At 37.3% G+C, this 19125-nt stretch overlaps 1 protein-coding gene across 1 annotated transcript; it reads right to left on the reverse strand.

The window, feature by feature from the left end:
* Nucleotides 1-1605: 1605 nt before the first annotated feature.
* LOC140137814 (uncharacterized) lies at nucleotides 1606-16354 on the reverse strand. Its single transcript, XM_072159597.1, has 6 exons — nucleotides 16291-16354; nucleotides 12691-12833; nucleotides 10325-11058; nucleotides 9120-9439; nucleotides 7356-7624; nucleotides 1606-6493 (listed from the first exon to the last, which is right to left on the reverse strand). Exons 2-6 carry the CDS (start codon nucleotides 12760-12762, stop codon nucleotides 6377-6379), a joined length of 1512 nt encoding a protein of 503 aa, XP_072015698.1. The 5' UTR covers nucleotides 12763-12833; nucleotides 16291-16354; the 3' UTR covers nucleotides 1606-6376.
* Between the last annotated feature and the right edge of the window lie 2771 nt (nucleotides 16355-19125).

Here is a 19125-nt window from a genome sequence, read left to right on the forward strand (position 1 = left end):
TCCTGAACACTGTGCTATTCGCTGTAGAAGTGATGTCATAACTGGATTAATTACCACAGCAATAGATGAATACAATTTTTGACTATATCGCCCTACACTTAAGGCAGGTTGCACTCATCATCTGTGTATGTCTGTAATCATAGATTTAGTACAATACCGCTCTTTTCAAACATAATAATCTTACATGTGCGAGTGAACGGCATGATATGGTTCAATCCATAGGTGCCGCGTGAACGTTGAAGTGCAGGTCGATATAGTCAAAAATTGTATTCATCTATTGCTATGGTAGCCTCACGTCACTTCTACAGCAAATTGTATCCCATCAAATGTATGAAAATCAATCAAAGTATATTCAAGTGGCTTTCAAAAATTAAAAACAGCTACAAATATATGGACAGATTGGACACATTAGTAAACACAATAAGCAATGCACAAGTGCATGAGCTTGAATTCAAATCTGTTAACAGAATTGAGATGGAACTGGGCAGAGGTCAAAATGAGATTTTAATAATTATATCATAAAAGAAAAGAAAATTTAGTTTATCGAATTATACCTAAATTTTATCGAATTATACCAGATAATTTAGGTCAACATTTCTGTATCTCATACTTATTTCAAGATGTTGGGGCATTGTGCTATTCAAGTTGAAATCCATACACCCCCTATGGAAGATATGACCTTAATCTCCCATACAGGGGGTGTAGATTTCAAATGGAGTCAACCATTCAGGTAACCCCATTTGAAACTCACACTCCCTGTGTGGATAAGTAAGGTCATATCTTCCATAGGGGGTGTATCAATTTAAACTGAAATAGTTCATTAACTTTATCTGCTGTAACCATGGTAACCAAATACAGTTAAATAAACAAGGGGACTGGGACAATCTCTAAAATCATCAAAACACAAAAATGTCTCAGAACATGATCATGATTTTGTGCTTTAAAATTGAATCACACATCTAAGCATTATTAAAACATTATACATTTTCTCAAGTTGTTTAAAATATAAAGCACCATACTACACTGGATTAGACAATCTACATTTTTAAGACGATTATTTTAAGGTTGACATACAATGACATGAATTCAATATTGAGCAAGTAAGATGTATGATTTTCACATATTTTGGCAAATTTTATACAAGGGCTTTTACAAATTAAATTAATAACAAATTCGCTGTCGTAGTGCACGTTAGTAACCATTGGTTACTGCTCCAAACCTAAGCTCATACACCTGTTCCAAATTTTGATATGCCATAGGCTTTGTGTTGTGATCATTTCGATCAGTGGTTCGTAACAAAGAAAGCGTGATCCAGTTGACCTGGCAATGGTCATATTGTAACGTGCACTACGACAGCGAATATCCAGAAAGAGATTGTTACCTGTAGTCTATTACAAATCAGTAATTATGGATTAAACTAGTTCTTCTAGTTTTTAGGGAGGAGATCAAGAATGTTGATTAAAGACTCATTCAGTGATCCCAGCGAACTCCTGAAAGGTATAAAAAAATTGTTTATGATCTTCCGTATGAGCAAATCAATTCCTCCAAACAACTGCATTTAAAACATATTTTTAACAATAGTTTTTGTTTTAAAAAAAAGGAGAAAAAAATAAAGTTATTTGTGACTCTGTCAAGAGGAACGAGTTTTATGTCTTTCAACTAATTAGTGTCCATCATAGAACACTTGGTACATGTGCAGCTTGAAATTAATTTGCCAATTTCTCGGAGACAAAATGTGCACTTAAAAATAAACACGCTCAGCGCCTCTGAGACATACGTTTCTGTTGCCCAACACCCTCTTCTTGCAAATTTCAAGAGGGATATATCTGGAAGAAGACAAACTTAAATCAATAACTTAATATTACTTAAAGGTTACTGTATATCATACATACCATGTTCATCCACTTTGTTGTGGTATTAAACCAAACTTTTTCATAGCACCATTTCATAACTTTGGCATGTGCAACTGTATTCTAATCGGTCTATTCATGGGCTACTACAATAAATATTTTCACATGTGAAGCAGCTGTTTGAAATAGGATTGTTACTCCCATTCATATATCTTGTTTACTGGTTAAATATCACCTTTCTTCAGGGAAGGTAATTATGCAATGCTATCATTTTCCATGGGAATATAACTCGTTTAGCAATGAACATTGTACAGTCAGTAGTACCATATTTGTTCCATTAACTGCCCATGAACCTTTAGACACACACCCACTGACTTTTCATCTTACAAAGCAAGAAGTTATGAAGCACCCATGCAATTAATTCCAATAAGCTTACCTCCCAGCAGAACCTTCCATGCTTCCTATTAAAGTTTATAATTATTGTTCACTTCAGCATGAAAAAATGCTAAAACTCTCCTCTATAAGTCTTTAATTCCGAAGTGATTAATTTTGTAGTGATTTTGACATCCTTCATTATGTGTTTACATCCATGGTTGGCACCAGTGACTTATTTAATGTCCTGGGAGGTTAATGGAATGAATACGGTAGTATCAGTACTTTTGTCAACCCTGCTTGTTCATATCAAACGGACACTGAATCTTGCTATGATACTTCACAACATTATCAGCCAATTATTTTTCAAGAATAAGACAGCCTGTTTAGTATTGTGTTTTCTAGTGCTGTATGTTTTTGTTATTTTTCAGTTGGATTTTTAACAAGTCAAAATAATTTTATAACAATGTCATTAAAGGGTAGACACATTGCTTGGATTTCATGAGAACTACCTGTCAATTGGCTAAAATGAACATTGTATCCAATTTTGAACTAATCAAGGAGGGTATTAATAAGGTCTTCAGCAAATGCAAGTTTGACCATAAATAGTTTCAAACCTAGTCATAATTGGCAATTGAAATGAGCATTTCATGTTATCAACCAATCAGAAATGCTGTTAGATGACCAGTAGTGTCCAGGGGGTTAAACAAGTGCATCTATCAACACATCCATCACTGGTGCAGGTCACATACAAATGATTTAGTATGACGTAAACATTTAGTATGAAATTCAACATACACATGAATCAGTTTGACTGTATAACTTTGTTACAGACCTGTTAGAGACTAAAAAAAGTTACTGACAATGAAATTGTACTAAAATCATGAGATATCACATGATAAAAAGATAAGATGAAAGAAAAATATCACTTTAAATCACTGCTCAGCAGTGCTCATAATTCTGATCAATTTGCTACATGTATGTCGATGTTTAGTTGTAAACTTTGTCTCTTGATAATTAGCGATCGATATTTAAACAAAATCAGCATCAGTATATCTCTATTGACACAACAAGATATTTGTTAGTTAGTTACATATTGACACTACCAGGGTATAAATTTCAAATGAAAAATACTACATGGCATATTCAGAATGTAAGTGATACACTTGTGAATACAGTGATTTTACTTACCACAGGGGAGGTTCAACCTGTTTCATAGTATACAGGTATGTGCCTAAACTTTGTTGTGCATTTTTAGCCATTTTGGTATACCGATGTCCCCTCACAAGTCCGTATTCGGTGGGTTTCAGCAGAGGAAAATACACCCAAATTACTTGAATTTTGGATATTTTGTCCACAAAAGCACCTTTATTTTGACAAATTTGGGAGTTTTTTTTCTGACAAATAGGTATATTAATGGGTTGTAAAATTGAATTCTACATGTATATAGACATAGATTATAGTCCCATATCAGTGTGGCACATCCTTGTACACAATTGTTTGAAGAACCTCTTGAGTCTTTTATATTGCAAAACCCTGCTATACAATCTCAAAATGGTATGGGATACCAACTAGAATTCGCTGCTGTAGTGCACATTAGTAACCACGGTTACTAGTTCAAGCCTGGGCTCATACACCTGTTCCGAATTTTGATATACCATAGGCTTTGTGTTCTGTTCATTTCGATCAGTGGTTCATCACAAAGAATGCGTGAGCCAGTTGACCTAGCAACTGTCATATTCTAACGTGCACTACGGCAGCTAATATGCCCTGGATGTCACCTATATTGACAACAGCACTAATAATTTTCTTAACTTATCAACTCTGCCATGACTGCTTTCCACAGTGGGCTTTAAGCTCAACCCTCCAAAAAGCAGTACTCCAAAAAGCTAAAAGTACTATTATAAGGAACAGAGACAAGCAAAGATGACTTAATGGATCAGGTTAACATTATCTGTGAAGTGCAACCAGAATCTGCAACAGCTGTCCTTGTTTTCAAATAACGCTAAAAGATTCTTGATTTCTGCTGCAAACTTTGTGTTTTTTTAGTTATTTTTAAATAATGTTTAAAAAACACAAAGATGTTTATGTTGCTGTGAGTGAGAGCAGCATCTTTTTAATGAGGCTCTGACACAATTTGTGAAAGCATGAAATATTTGTGTGCATGCTAATTTCGCAAGTGACATAGATTTGCAAAATGTTCATGCAAACAAATATTTTTTACCTACAATAAATGTTTATAAGCCTCCAAGATGTGATTCAATTTCACAAAGATCACATGCCACATAAATTATGTTTTTTTCAAATCGCTCACATTTCATGACGCAAAAATAATGTATAGTATACTAAAAGACGTAACATTCTGACAGATACAGGAAGAAAAAGGATAGCTGTTGCAGGTTTCAATCTCTTGCACTCACTTTTTGATGTGTTCTGTTAGAACATAGAACACACGCACAAGTTCAATTTAAAAGTTATGGAGCTATTGTTACGAGAAGATATAGATATTGAGCTGTTTAACACATTATCCACACATTTACAAGTTATATTACAAGAGCAATATACATAAATACATACAGCCATTGGCATTATAAAGACAATCTTTGAATTCTTTGGTCCAACAAAAAATGCCACACAATAAGCATCCTCCACTATCTTGGTTTAAAATGGCAAGTCAGAGATCTTCAGTGGTTCCATTCAACAGCATGTATGATACTTAATGGCTGAAGATGCAAGCTGACAAAATCCAAGTAACACACCGTATAAACAATCAAGCAGGGCGTTGACCTGACGTTGCTAGGTTACAGCTGCAATGCTGCTCTGTTGCTAAACAGATGTTCCAGTACATGTATAAATGAAATTTCACTTTTCTATGACTCTGCCACTCACAGCTTCACTTTTTCTTCAACCAATCAGAGGACAGCTCACATGATGTTACCATGACAGCACTGTCACTCGACTTGTCCAGATTGACTCACAATTCAAAAGGTTGAAAGGTCACATGTGACAAGTGTGTGTCTCATGCGCAAATGAAACCATAAACAAACTAGACCGATAATTCTCACAATATAATTGGGACACCAACAGCAGATATAATCAGTTAGACCTGTATATACACATAGTTCAAAACTTGAATCCCTGCCAGGCCTATTGTGCAATATGTCAGTCTCACTGTGTAAGATCCAACATTGAGTTACGAAGTGAAACAGACAATATAATAAGAGTTGGTTGTCCCAGCTAAAAACCTATTAATTGGTGCCATTTGACCTACCCAGACCCACTTTTTTAAATTAAAAAACCCAGCTGTATTCTGTAAGATTCTTTTAAAATTGTTGTAAAAACTTCTTGTGTCACCTTTGTTATACCATTAGTAATGGTTATAAATGACCAATATTGTATGCTACAATTAAAACAACCTGTCTCTACCCACATTGGGCTATTCCATTTGAAATCCACACTACCCCTGCAGAAGATTTTGGAAACATGTTCCACAAAGGGAGTATGAATTTTAAATGGAATTAGAACATTAGGCAGCTCCATTTGAATTTCATACACCTGAGAAAGATCTTCCACAGAGGGAGGGTGAGTTTCTAATGGAGCTGCCTAATGTGCTAATTCCATTTAAAATTCATACTCCCTCTGTGGAACATGTTTCCAAAATCTTCCGCAGGGGTAGTGTGTATTTCAAATGGAATAGCCCATTCCACCTGTTACATTAATTTGATTTTCAGTAGTGTTTGTGGGATAAATAGATACATGCTGTTGCAACACACTTGCCATTAAATGTGGCCACTCAATTTTTGAATTGAGAGTCTGAAGGTAAGTGACTGAAGATCTGTGACTTAAAGATCTGAAGATTGGTCATTGAGAGTCTGAAGGACAAAGACTGAAGATCTGTTACTTTTAGATCTGAAGATCATTGATTGAAGATCTGTGACTGAAGATCTGCAACTGATCATTTAATGATCACTGAATGAAGATCCAAAATTCTACGACTGATGATCTGAAGATCAATGGCTGAAGATCTGAAGATGTGAGAGTGAAGATCTACGATTGAGAATCTGAAGATCAGTGACTTGCAGAGCTGTTATGACAAGCTTATAAGGTACCACTGCATCAGCTGTTTGGTGCACCCATTATAAGGTGCCACTGCATCAGCTGTTTGGTGCACCCATTAATTTGGCTACTGTTTTACCTGACCCGTCTGATTTGGCTCTTCTTTTGGATCTTAGTCGACGGATGTTGATGCTCAGACACTTGTTGAAGTACGTCTGTAGAAATAAAGTAAACCATACTTGATTAATCCCCCATTTTTACTATTTGACCTAATTAGTGCCCAGGTGCAAGGCTCATCAAATTGAGCAAAGCGTTTGAATCCGAACTAGAAAAGAAACCAAGTAAGGTTTTTCTGTTAGCCAAGATGTTACTGATTCCACTGCATATAACATTTTTGCCATGATCTCTTTCATTTTTTCCTTAAAAGTGAAATTGCAATTGTATAATTTTAATTGTTACAGTCTATTTTCTGTGAGGTTCCCCAACAAATAGCAGACACTGTTTATCAGAGAAGTTCAATACTTTTGACCAATTATGCGTACAATGAAACGTACACACTGCACAAATACAAAAAAAAGTAGTTTCCTGATTCGCTAATCACATCATGTCACAAAACCTCTGCATCTCCTTCATTAAGGGCTCATATTGAAATTCCCTTACACAGGAAGGTGTGCGCCATCCTGCAGCTTTCCTGTGCTAGCCTTCTTTTGTTAAAATCCTGGGCAGGGTGTATCACTGATGCATATAATCCATCCGTTTTATGACCAAGCTTTCCTGAGGCGCGTGCTTAGCGAGGGGACTCCTGCCTTCTTTCTGTGTGAAACATGGTAGGGTATTTCAATATGAGCCCTAAACAAACAATATAACTTCTTGTGACCCTGAATTCTTTTTACACACAAAAAAACACCCCATGGTATGCATCTTGCAGGTGCAGAATTCCCTGTTATTCACTGTAGCCATATTACTAGCCAAGTAATTCAGCTGTTACTGCTGCTAATATTTTAGTATTAAGTATAAAATTGTTGAATAAAGCTGTCATTTTACAGATAAAATTTGTAATAGCAGCAGACGACTTACCCACGGTTTATCCCCATCAGATTTGATACAAGGATAAGTTTCATACATGGTCCTTCCAATATACTGGTACACAATCTTGGCTTTCCCATCCTCTATGGGCATCGCTGGCAGGTAAAACATGGCCGCCTCTCTTATAAATCTGCTCCATGCCTGGTGTACTGAGCCTGATCTCAGAGCATGTGAGATTGGCTTGGTGAAGTTTGGCAGTGGGGCTGGGTAGGTGATGAAACTGGCGTGTTGTTCGGGCTCGGAATCCATCAGGCTTTCATCTGGAAAGACAGAAAGCAGGTAAGTCATGTAAACATTAACCCCCTGAACACTACCTGCCGATCTAACATTCTCTCTGATTGGTCAATTATATGATATCTTCATTTTAATCACCAATCAGAATGGAGCTTTGCAAATAATTCACCTCAATTTTTTTGTGTGGTGAAATTATTTTAACAATGTTGCTGATTGGTCCAATTGATAATGAAAACTTCTTTGTGACCAATAGGCAGGTAGTTCTCATGGGGTTAATGTTAACATTACTGAGGTATTCTGTCAAAAGCCTTGGTAAGGTCGTACAACAAAACCCTTTCATACACTCTATATCAAAGCAGCCAATCAGTAAAGCTGTTATAAAAGTATGCGGAATGCATTGATTGTATATAATGGCACTCCTTGTACTATGCGCAGTACTTTCACATGTATGCGTTTGCCTTGCACAGGATTGATTCATGTTTCAGGATGGTTGATGCATTTATATTTGGTTCCATTTTCCAACATATTTACTGATAATTTTAATATAAAAACATCAAACATCATGTTTTTTTCCTTGTACTGAGATATTGATGCGTCTAATGCACTCCCCCCCTTCAGGGTTCGAGCATTAGATGCATCAACATCTCAGTACGTGTGCATTATTTTGTACAATTTCACTCCCAACAAGTGATAAGCATTTATTAACCTATAAGTATTCTCAGTTGGTACTTGAATGGGCTAATACATATAAAAACTCCACCATTGGCGGATCACCATGCAGTGCGTGGCAATCCTCCAAGGGTGGAGTTTTTCCACGCACATAGCAAAGGTCATTGACATTTCCATGTACCAAAACATAGCTTAGGTAAGATATCCTCTAAACTGAGTTATTCAGATATAATATATACTGTGACTTTACAGAATTGAACTTCTGGTGCTCCTCATGTCAACCAATTTGGTGGACTGTGGAACTCCAATCTTTTTGTTAATACCATACTAGGGCCGGTGTCGGCACCGTTTTTTGATGTCGACATATTTTGTATCTTGACGTCGACAGAGTGTCGACATAAATTTGGGTTCCGAAAAAATACCAGGACTTTTTTTTTCATGATTTTAGAAATTTTAACCTAAAAATATCTAGAAACACCGTCGGCAATTTCAGTAAATTTCCAAGATGGCCGTCTTCATAGCGAGCATGTAGCGATGAAGTGTACAATTTACACCGGAAAACAAGGCATAATAGTGCCAAAAGTATGCCCCCTGAAGGCAAATAACAAACATAAAAAATTGGCGAAATAGTAGGTAAAAGATAAGATTTGGCATTGCATTTTCTTGAAAATACATTGGAAATGGCCAATATTTTGAGTGAAAATGAGCTTGCCTGACAAAGTTTTACTGGGCCATTGCCTTAGCACTATGTCGCCATGGACGAAGTTCTGTTGATATGTTGACATAATTCACTTTGTCGACAGGATTCCGACAGAGGACCTGTCGACACCGGCCTTATACCATACTACAAACCTGTGCTGTAGAATACTAGTGGTTCTTTTATATCAGGGGGGAAACGACTCGTAGACGGAATATCCTGTTGCTCTATAACAGCCGCTTGTGGTATGCCGTCTGAGGCAGGGCTCACTGATGCTGCCCCCGCTGCTGCTGCTGCAACCGCTGTAGATGCTAATTTTGTCGCTGTTTCTACATTTCCTGCTCCTGGGACCACCACTGGTTGATACGAGGGTTGCTGATGCTCAAATAGGTGCATATGTGCTCGTGCCACATGCTCTTGAATCAACGATGGGTGCATGAAACTTGCTCTGCATATAACACACTGATACATAAACCTGATAATAAAGATAAGAAATGTGTGAATTTTAATTACACTGCCGGTACCCATGGCCTACCTCTAACTACAACACGTAATATCATAATCAAGTAATTATTTCAAACTGGCCAAGGACACTCAGTCATCAGGTGTCTAAATGCAGCCAGTCATACATGTACTACATTTGGTTCTTCTAATTGTATGTACTACATTATATATTTTGGTTCACCTTGTGATGCCAATGCCTTTTTGTAGTTGTACCGCAAAACATGCTGATATTAAAACTGCCCTTATATGCATGCGTCTATATTAACTTCAAGTGCATAATTCGATCCAGTGACTAGCATGTATGCACCTACATTATGATCGATCCCTACCAAACTTGAAGAGAACCAAAGTTTAGAGCATGACATTAGCTATTGATGATAAGAGTATGGTTTCTCAGAAAAAAATATGAGTGTTGTTGATCAGTTCATCTGCAGTACAGCAACAATTGGGATATTAATAAATAACTTCCAACGCCGGGGTACAAATTACCATACAGGAATCTGCTGCAAACATGGGTCGCATTTTCGGTCATTTGGTATATCAATGACCCCTTCTTCTAGGCCAATTTTGGTGTATGGATGAGTCAGTTTGTCAAAATTTTCCAAACTGTAACCAAAAGTTTTGAAATTTGCCAAAAATATTGGAAAAGGTTGTAAAAACTTTGGCAATTTGGTACAAAATTTGATTTTTGGTATAACAATGAGTCCAAATTTCTTGAGAAATTAGTATATGGATTGGTCCACTTTTAAATTCTCCATGGCACATCCCTACCCAAACCAAACTTGAGTACCACAACCCCAGGCTGCAACAGTTTGCCATTCCACTATCTGCAACAAAAACCATCACCATGACTTACTTTGTTTCACCTTGTTGAGAATCATCTGTCGGATCCACATTTTCTATGTCACCTTCCTCACCTGGACTCCCTCCGTCCATTTCTGACACCAAAGTCCCCCTCTCCACCCCATCCATCGCTTCCGTCACCATCTGCTCATGTGGTGCTACTTTGTCTTGGTTGCTATGGTATTCCGCTCTATCCGCCGCATCCAATGACTCTTCAATGATAACTTCCTCATCGTCCTCCTCCTCCTCTTCCAGCTTGATCTCAACATTTCCCGGTGCACCTACTTTGTCCTGTACATGTACATAATTATCCTGCTCAACCTCCTGCACAGCACCTGTTACCATCTGCGGTTGTGTTATGCTCCACGACGTATGTCCCACAGTTTCTTGTCTTGAGGGTACTAGGAAATTCTGTCCCCTAGAAACATTTAGAGGAACAACGTGTCTGATGTTTAGTGAATCCGTTGAGATGTACCCGTACCCTAATGCACTCCGACCATCATCGCTAATGCCATTATAGTTGATGTTATCGCCACCGCAGCTCTGAACGGCTGTTTCTACCATCTGAGTGGCAGGCAACCCTGTTTCTCCCGAGATGATTATTTCTCCTGGTTTTTCGCATAGATCTCCTTGTCGGTAGGCTTGTTGTAGACTATTGGTGGCGTAGTACTGAGACCCGGAGGTATCAGCTAAGTCTTCTAACTTCACCAGGATTTCACATCCTGTTTGAACTGCTAAAGCATGTGCCTAGCAAGGAAAATAGAAATTCATACATGTAAATATGATTTCATATATACTGCACTCAAAAAGTATCAGTACACTTAAAACAAAAGCAGTATCTTAAAGACACTAAACGTAACTGTAATCAATAGATTCAGCACAATGAAACTTTATTCCCTGAAGTTATACCTGTTTGAATGGAAAAAGAGAAGAGAGCATTTCAAAAGTGATAAATTAGGGATCCTGCTTCAGGGTGATTCCTACCACCTATTGTAAAGATTCATTATTATTCATTCATTGATTTTTTTCACTTTAGAAATGCTCTCTTTTTCATTCAAATTGTTTTAATTTGAGAAAAGAAAGTCATGCCAATTGAGGTATCAATTTATCAAAATACGCATATCAAAATTCTCCATCTATTGACTACTCTATCAGGTAATTTAAGATTAGACTTTTTAAGATATTACTTTTGTTTTAAGTGAACAGATACTTTTTGTGCACAGTATATAGAAGAGGTATTGGTAATTCATAGTTTCTACCCTGTAATGAATATGCTATAGACTATGTTTTCCTGATAGGATGAGAAATCTTATAGCAATTAGCATCGTAGGTTGTTTTTGTTTGGAGGGGCCATATCTTCATCTTCTTTTCAGAGCTTGTACTTCATGACAAGGCTCCCTCTAGCCTTCAAAAACTCTGCGTCTGATCGGACGCACAACTGTAAAACCTGGTCGTGAAATGTGCGTCCCACAAAATTTTTGTGCGTCCGTACATATATGTTAATGTGTTGGGCAACAGGGAATACAATTTTACAAAGCCCCCGATTGCCGGTATTGCATCGCAGTTTGATGCAAATATTTGACTATTTCCTTTCAGATTCCTGATGAGATTTTAAAGATATTATTGTCAATAACAAATAATTACGTGAATGCAAACTTGCTGACAATGTACGATAGTTTAGAAAGTTGGATTTTCAAAAGCTTATCACGTCTCGCTGCCAGTAAGAATTTGACTGGGTCACTGGTTGACTGGTGACCCGGAAGTGTTGCAAAATGGGAGTAACTCGTTTACTGATTGGTCCATTGGTATGAATATTAAGTAACTTTATTAGGAGGATCAGTCAACGTAATTTTCGTGATTTTTATGATGATGAAGTTGCTAAGCTTATAATCACTCATTTTTGGGCTGAATCAACTTGCTTCCGACTGGACGCAACGGGTTGATGAAATTTGTTGAACATTGCGTCCAGCAATACAAAAATGCGTCTGGACGCAAGAATTCGCGTCCAGCGGGAGCCTTGCTTCATGAAGCATCCAGGGTTGTCACATTTTTTCCAGATTAAGGTAATGTTTTCCATATATGCAGGGGTTGAGTTTTGAATAATAACAGGCATGCTAAAAATCGCACTTCCGGAAATGTTAAGGTGGGCTATCAGGTGTGCTATTAAATTGCTCTTGGTAAAAAGTTTAGAAATTGAGGTGTGTTATAAATCGCACTCAGACAGGCAATTTTAAGCTGTCCGATGGTGCGTGATGCCATGATCGCATATGAGGTGTATGGATTTCAACTGGAATACCTACACATATTACACCTGTTACAAGGACCTGCCAAAAAAACAGAGCCCTGTATTAAATTATCCTCAATATTCAATGAACATACCTTCTGAAAGATGGCTTTGCGTAAGCTGTCTTTTACCCATTCCCGCAGATCTTTATTCTCTATATATCTCATTATGAGTTTGGATTCCAAAGTAGTACTGTACTTGGATATGTCAAGTACACACTAAACGAAGCTGTTGAGAGCTGAAATTAAATGAAAGCACAAAAAATTACACCACAGTCAAACTGCACACATAATTAATACCGGTACTGGATTGAATTGAATTGGTAACAACACACAGTCACATATGAAATATGTAAAAAAGGAGTCAATGTTGATGATGAAATGAAGCCAATCTCCTCATTGACAAATCTGTGCAGAAGTTCAAATTTATATGTCGAGTAGAATCACCTCAAATGTCTCAAATTAAGGGGGTACTACACCCCTGTGGTAAATTTGTGACTATTTTTGCATTTTTCTCAAAAAATAATAACACACTGGTAACAAAAGTTATGTATATTATTGGGGCAAGGTATCCAATTACTACACTGAAATTTCAGTGACTCAAGACAAGCGGTTCAGTATATATGATCGGAAATGAGGTACATCCTAGCGGTACCTTATTTCTTATAAATAACAAACCGCTTGTCTTGGGTCACTGAAATTCCAGTGCAGTAATTGGATTCCTTGCCCCTATAATATACATAACTTTTGTTACCACTGTGTTATTAGTTTGTGAGAAAAATGCAAAAATAGACACAAATTCATCGAGGGGTGTAGTACCCCCTTAAGGACACAGAACTTTGGGCAACTCTAATATCAAAGAGCTATATCTGATACTGAAGTCAAAGATCAGAACTGGAAGCCAAATTTGTGCATCATGACCTTGGACAACAGTTATGCATGGATTTAAGGTGGCCCTATCGGCTAATGCAAAATTTAGATTTTCTTTCAATTTAAATATGTTAAAGCTCTTGCCTTGTATATTACAAAACTGAAAATTTTGTTTCAATCGGACATTCGTTTCTCGAGATATGGCCTGTCAAAATGGCGTGAAACCAACAAATTGGCAACAACTTTCTTTTTTATTTTTTTATTTTTGACAAGTCCAGTTGCCAGGTAATTTTCTAATTAAATATGCATGAATTATGAATTTAAGTTTTCAGATAGAATTAAAAGAGCTATGGTACTGAGGCATGGTACATGGGTAGTACACACAAGGTGCTACAAAATTACGGTTGCGTTTGGCAAATTTCAATTTGCATAATAAATTAGGGCCACTAATTAGCAAAGTTGATTAGGGCCCTAATTAATTATGCAAATGGAAATTTGCCAAACGCAACCATAGGTTTGTTGCATTTCATGTGTACTACCCATGTACCAAGTTTCAGTACCATACCTCTTCTAATTGTGGGCAAGGTGGCTCAGTGGTTACGGCCTTGGACTCATAATCCGAGAGCTTGCTCGACGTGCGTGGGTTCGATTCCCCGTCCCACCACCGTGTTGCGCCCTTGGGCAAGGCACTTTGCCTCGCTTGCCTCAACCCCACCCAGGTGCAATGGGAAGCTGTTAGGTAATCACAGTTGTTGAACTGATGGACCCTGTGCCACTTGTAGGCTGCAAACGTGGTTCCGACATATTCTAATGACGGCGGAATAAATGTAAAGCGCTTTGAGGCTGTTTACGTCATAAAGCGCTTAATAAATATCTACATTTTTTTATTTGTTTGTATCTGAAAACTTTACTTTACATAATTCATGCATATAATTAGAAAATTACCTGGCAACATTACATGCCAAAAATAAAGAAAATAAAAAGAAAGTTGTTGCCAATTTGTTGGTTTCGTGCCATTTTGGCAGGCCAAAACGTGGAAAGTCGGGAGGACATGCAGGGCGTAGCCTTCATCTCATTTCCAAACGTTTGTGCTATTTATGCTTAAAACGGCCAATCTATCTTTACAAAATGCATCATTTTTATGTAAACAAAAGGCTAAAGATAGTATTATGAGATTTATCTTTTATTATGACACTCCCCTGATCATCTGCCTCTGTGGCCGAGTGGTAAAGACCGGGACTGATAATCAATGATGCTTGAAATCAGTGTTCGAATTAAGGAAAAATAAACGGTTGTCCCACGGACAACCAGGTTACAATTTCTGGTTGTCCGTCTAAGTTTTTGGTTGTCCATACGTACATGTACAAAGGTCCGTTTTGGCTACAGATTTATGGTTGTCCAACGGACAACCGAATCAGTATTTTTGGTTGTCCGGCAACTTTTTTAGTTGTCCCGGGCGAACGGACAACCAAAATTTCGAACACTGCTTGAAATCATTGGTTTGAGTCCCATCAAAGCCTGTGGAAACTTTTTTTTCTTCAAAATTCATGATCGCATTCCAAAATGGGTAACTTGTCGGTAAATCATGTATCGTATCCTTAACTAGCATACTGAAAGATCTCCAAAGACCAACACTGGAAAGTTGATGACACAAAAGCAGGGGTAGCGCTAACTTGTGCCATGGGGTCATAGGCGAGTAAGCCAAACAAATAAAAGTGAATGGAGGTTAATTTGGGGGCGATAGGATTATGTGTTAGAACGATCTTCTCTTTTCTCAAAAAGGTACGCATGAATGTCCACCAAAATCTCTTTCCCACCTTTTGACTTCAAAAATCACTTGCTACCCTCCAAAACTACCAAAAATTACTTGCACCTCTTTCAGTCCTGCCAAAAATGTCTTGCCTCCCCCCTTTAATTTTTGCCCACCAAAGGGGGACAGATCTTTATTGCATTGCCCCTTGCAAGTGTATTCTTGCTCAAGAGGTCTAGCCAAGAATTTGCTCACCGATAACTTCACATTCTAGGCTAGAGACCATTGCATTCAAAATCTAGTTGGATTCGCTGATCACGACAGGCAATAATGTTGCTAAAATTACACTTCAGCAAAATTTTAGACTGTCCAAAATAGGCAAATCTTGCTCAAAAGATACTGTTGACCCATCGAAATAACTTTCATCCAAATTTCATCATTAACAGAATAAACAATCTGAATCTCCGGTGCAAAAGATTGCACTGCTGACTGACCAAAAAACGGCAGCAATGCACTCTACATGTAGCATCGATTGCGTAACTATCGTGTGCAAATTCGGAGCTAGAGTTAACAGTTTTCGAGTAAGTGTATTCCTTTCAGACTTCAAATTATCGTCTAGACATCTGGAGATTTTCAGTCAGAGCAACCTCAAACTAAACAAAAACATGGGGCTATCAATCATCGCTGTGATGAATAACAATACTCAGCGTTGGCAAGTTGGATTTACTTTTAGGAACAATTTGCTCAATGCAAAATGGTGATCATGATTATGTTTACATTGTAACAAATTGCTATACAAGCTGAAATCTGTGCAGCAGGCTGTCCAATTTGGGAGCATTTTGCTCTGCTTGAGGTAAATCCAACGCTGATATACACTGTATTAAACATGCATCCTCTGAGTCTGCTCTGCCTAGTTTCCGAATTCAACAGAATAACTTTCAGGATCGGGTGTGCAACAAAAGCTATTGTAGTGAACATTTATCTTACAAAATGAAGGCATTATATATTGCTCAAAACATTAACAAGTACACAGTGATCTCAAATAACGTATAAATACACAAACAAACGTGATTTACCCTTCTTTGTCGCCGCACAATCTGTTTGTCTTCTCCAAATGTCAAAGTGGAACATTTATTATCATATTGAAATGAATTAGAAACTCTGAATAATTCCCTAAACTTTTTATATTAATGGAAAAGAAATTGTTTCAGAAAACAATTACGATATTATAAAATGTAATAATTATAGTATCAATTTATTTACTTACTTTATTTAGAAATAATTTGTTGACTGATTTATTCACTGTATAAATTTTAAATTAACTTTTCTGTTTTTCTCATTTATAAAACAATTAATTGTATGGCGGGCTGTCTTTAGACGTGACAACAAGGGCACCCAACACTAAATCTTCCGAGCTGTATGCGTGAAATTAAAGTTTCATTCCCAGTCCCGAGTTCCCAGCCCGAGCTTCCCAGCTTGTTATTACTTTATATTTGTTTAAAAGTTAGCTTGGTTCCTAATGTGACCGGACTCAAACAGAATACTCAAGCTAGGTCAAAAAGCTTATGTATACTGCCGGCCTATGGGGGGTGGGGGTAGGAGCTGAAATTTTTTTCACCAATTTTTTTCAAACGTACATTTTTAATGCTGTTACCGTAACCCCCACCTCCTGATAACCATAACCGCCCCTAAGTCCCGCCTTTTTTACTTTAGTTATTCTTTTGCCGCCCCTTTATCTTCCGCCGCCGCCTTCTTTTTGCCGCCCCTTGCTTTTACCCCGCCCCAAAGCCCCCCCAAAAAAAAAATATGCGCATGAAACCAACCCGGTAAACCAATTTTTTAATTTTTTTCAATCGAAAATCTTGGTTTATCATCGAAAATCATGTTTTTTCAAATAAAAAAACTTGGTTCATAAATCTATACAAATATCAATACAAGAAAAAGTTTTTCAGTGAAAACTTGGATTTTCGAATCATTGCACAGAACATTGAGCCTTCCATGGCATGGTATGACGTCTCGCACAGGGCTGGGCCTGGTCAAGCCTGGAAATAAGCAGGTTTGGAACCTCAGACGAATATACCTAAATATTCGTCTCAGTTTGGAACAGGAGCCACATTTGGAAAAAGCGGCTCCTGGTATTGTGATTATTTAGGGAAGCAGGGACCATTTTTAAAGAACTGGAGTCATTTTTCAGGAAGTATCAAAATACTATACTTGATCATTTATACAAATTACCATGCTCATCTGAAATGTTTAGATGCATGTTAACTTATTATTTATATTATGACAAATCAAGCATGTGAAATTGTGTTTTTTAGCGTAAAAATAAGCATATGCATGTCATGTTACCAGTTCAGTAATATGAAAATTATTTCTACAAATTTTCATGCTCATCTGAAATGTTTATGACACTTGTTTCTATCTTGTAAGAGCTATGGAATGTATGGTTTGATAGAGATCTAAATGTGAAGGAAGTATGTGTACCGGTAGTATCATAAGGCCAAGTAAAATAAAAAACATGTTTAACGTCCGGGTTTTAAGTTGAAAAAAAAAGGAGGAAGAGGTGGCTTTTTATTTTCTTTTTTTTTTAATCGGTGTACATACCCATCATTAGAGCTGTTTATGCCTGGAAAAGGAGGAGGCCTCTTTTTATTTGTTGTTCTGAGAGGTAGCCCCTCTAATTATCACAAAACCTTACAAAAGAAGTGTTTCTTGTATATTAGCAAAGCTATAGAAAGCATCTCTACTTCCTAGACATATTTTTTGAAAAGTTATAACTGAATTTCAAAAAATAAAAATATGAATTGAAGAAACATCAAAAAAGGAAGCGGGAGGGACGTGAAACATGTTTATTTTTTGGCCTAAAAGAAAGTGTTTGTCATCATGGTTGTAGGGCCTAAGGAATGTTCATAATCACATAATATTTGTTGGGATTAAAAATATATTGTCCTGTTTTCCCAACTATAAAAACATTGCTCAATCCTAATCCTTTAAAAGTCATACGGCATTAGGCAATGTTTAAACTCAAAGGGCCAAAACATGCGAAAAGGGGTATAATCCTTCTTGTCTTCCATGAGCAACCGCGTCACATCGGGTATAATCTTCCTTCCAGGAGCAACCACTGTGCATGATTGACGGGCTATTCCATTGCTCGTAATAGGGTAGTGCGGGACAATGCTGGATTGTGCACGCGCGCGTGCACGATGTGCAAGGCAGACTTTCGCCAGGACTTGGCATGTGGTTGTTGGTGTAGGGGTGTGGGGGTGTGTGTGTTTAATTTAAGGCATCATGTACGATTTTATACTATTTTAGATTTTTAATTAATAACAAAAAAAAAGCATTTAAAAATTATATTAATAGGCCTATTTATTATCGCACGCCATGGTAACAATAAAAAAATGGCACACTTTCCGACAATCAAGCGCCAAGACTTGTACAAAGTCTAATATCAGTTTATGCATCTACAATGCATATAGGGGCTTAGTCTCGGTCCCAGCCGATTTGTGCTCCTTCGTCACTTATTGTTTAGTGACGGAAGAACACAAACCGGCTGGGAGACAAGCGGCTAGGGGACGCAGGGGTAACCTTGTCAATCAATGATTATTCTATTGTCCACCAAAGTTAAGCTTATGACATCACCAATACGTTTATATCCATGACCAATCCAATCGATAGGCAATTATGCCCAGAGGAACACTGCATAGGCCTACATGTGCAAAATTGACCAAGTTTTTTGAATGTTATGAAAAAGTTTTATTTAAACATTTTCTGACAGCGAATGATGTCGAAAACTCAAAAACATTTTGTGTTTGCTGGGATAATTGAACATAATTCAAAATTGAATAACACAATATGTTCTAGATCTATAGTTTATAAAGAAAAGTAATATTGAGAATAATACATTAAATGTA

This window comes from Amphiura filiformis, chromosome 17 (genome assembly GCF_039555335.1).
Source record: "Amphiura filiformis chromosome 17, Afil_fr2py, whole genome shotgun sequence".
NCBI lineage: Eukaryota > Metazoa > Echinodermata > Ophiuroidea > Amphilepidida > Amphiuridae > Amphiura > Amphiura filiformis.

Coding starts and splice junctions, on each gene's coding strand:
- LOC140137814 (XM_072159597.1), bottom strand. CDS start 12,762: ATGAGATATATAGAGAATAAAGATCTGCGGGAATGGGTAAAAGACAGC. Junction 11,059..12,690: donor GCAAAGCCATCTTTCAGAAG/GTATGTTCATTG, acceptor TTTCCTTGCTAG/GCACATGCTTTAGCAGTTCA. Junction 6,494..7,355: donor CTGATGGGGATAAACCGTGG/GTAAGTCGTCTG, acceptor TTATTTCTACAG/ACGTACTTCAACAAGTGTCT.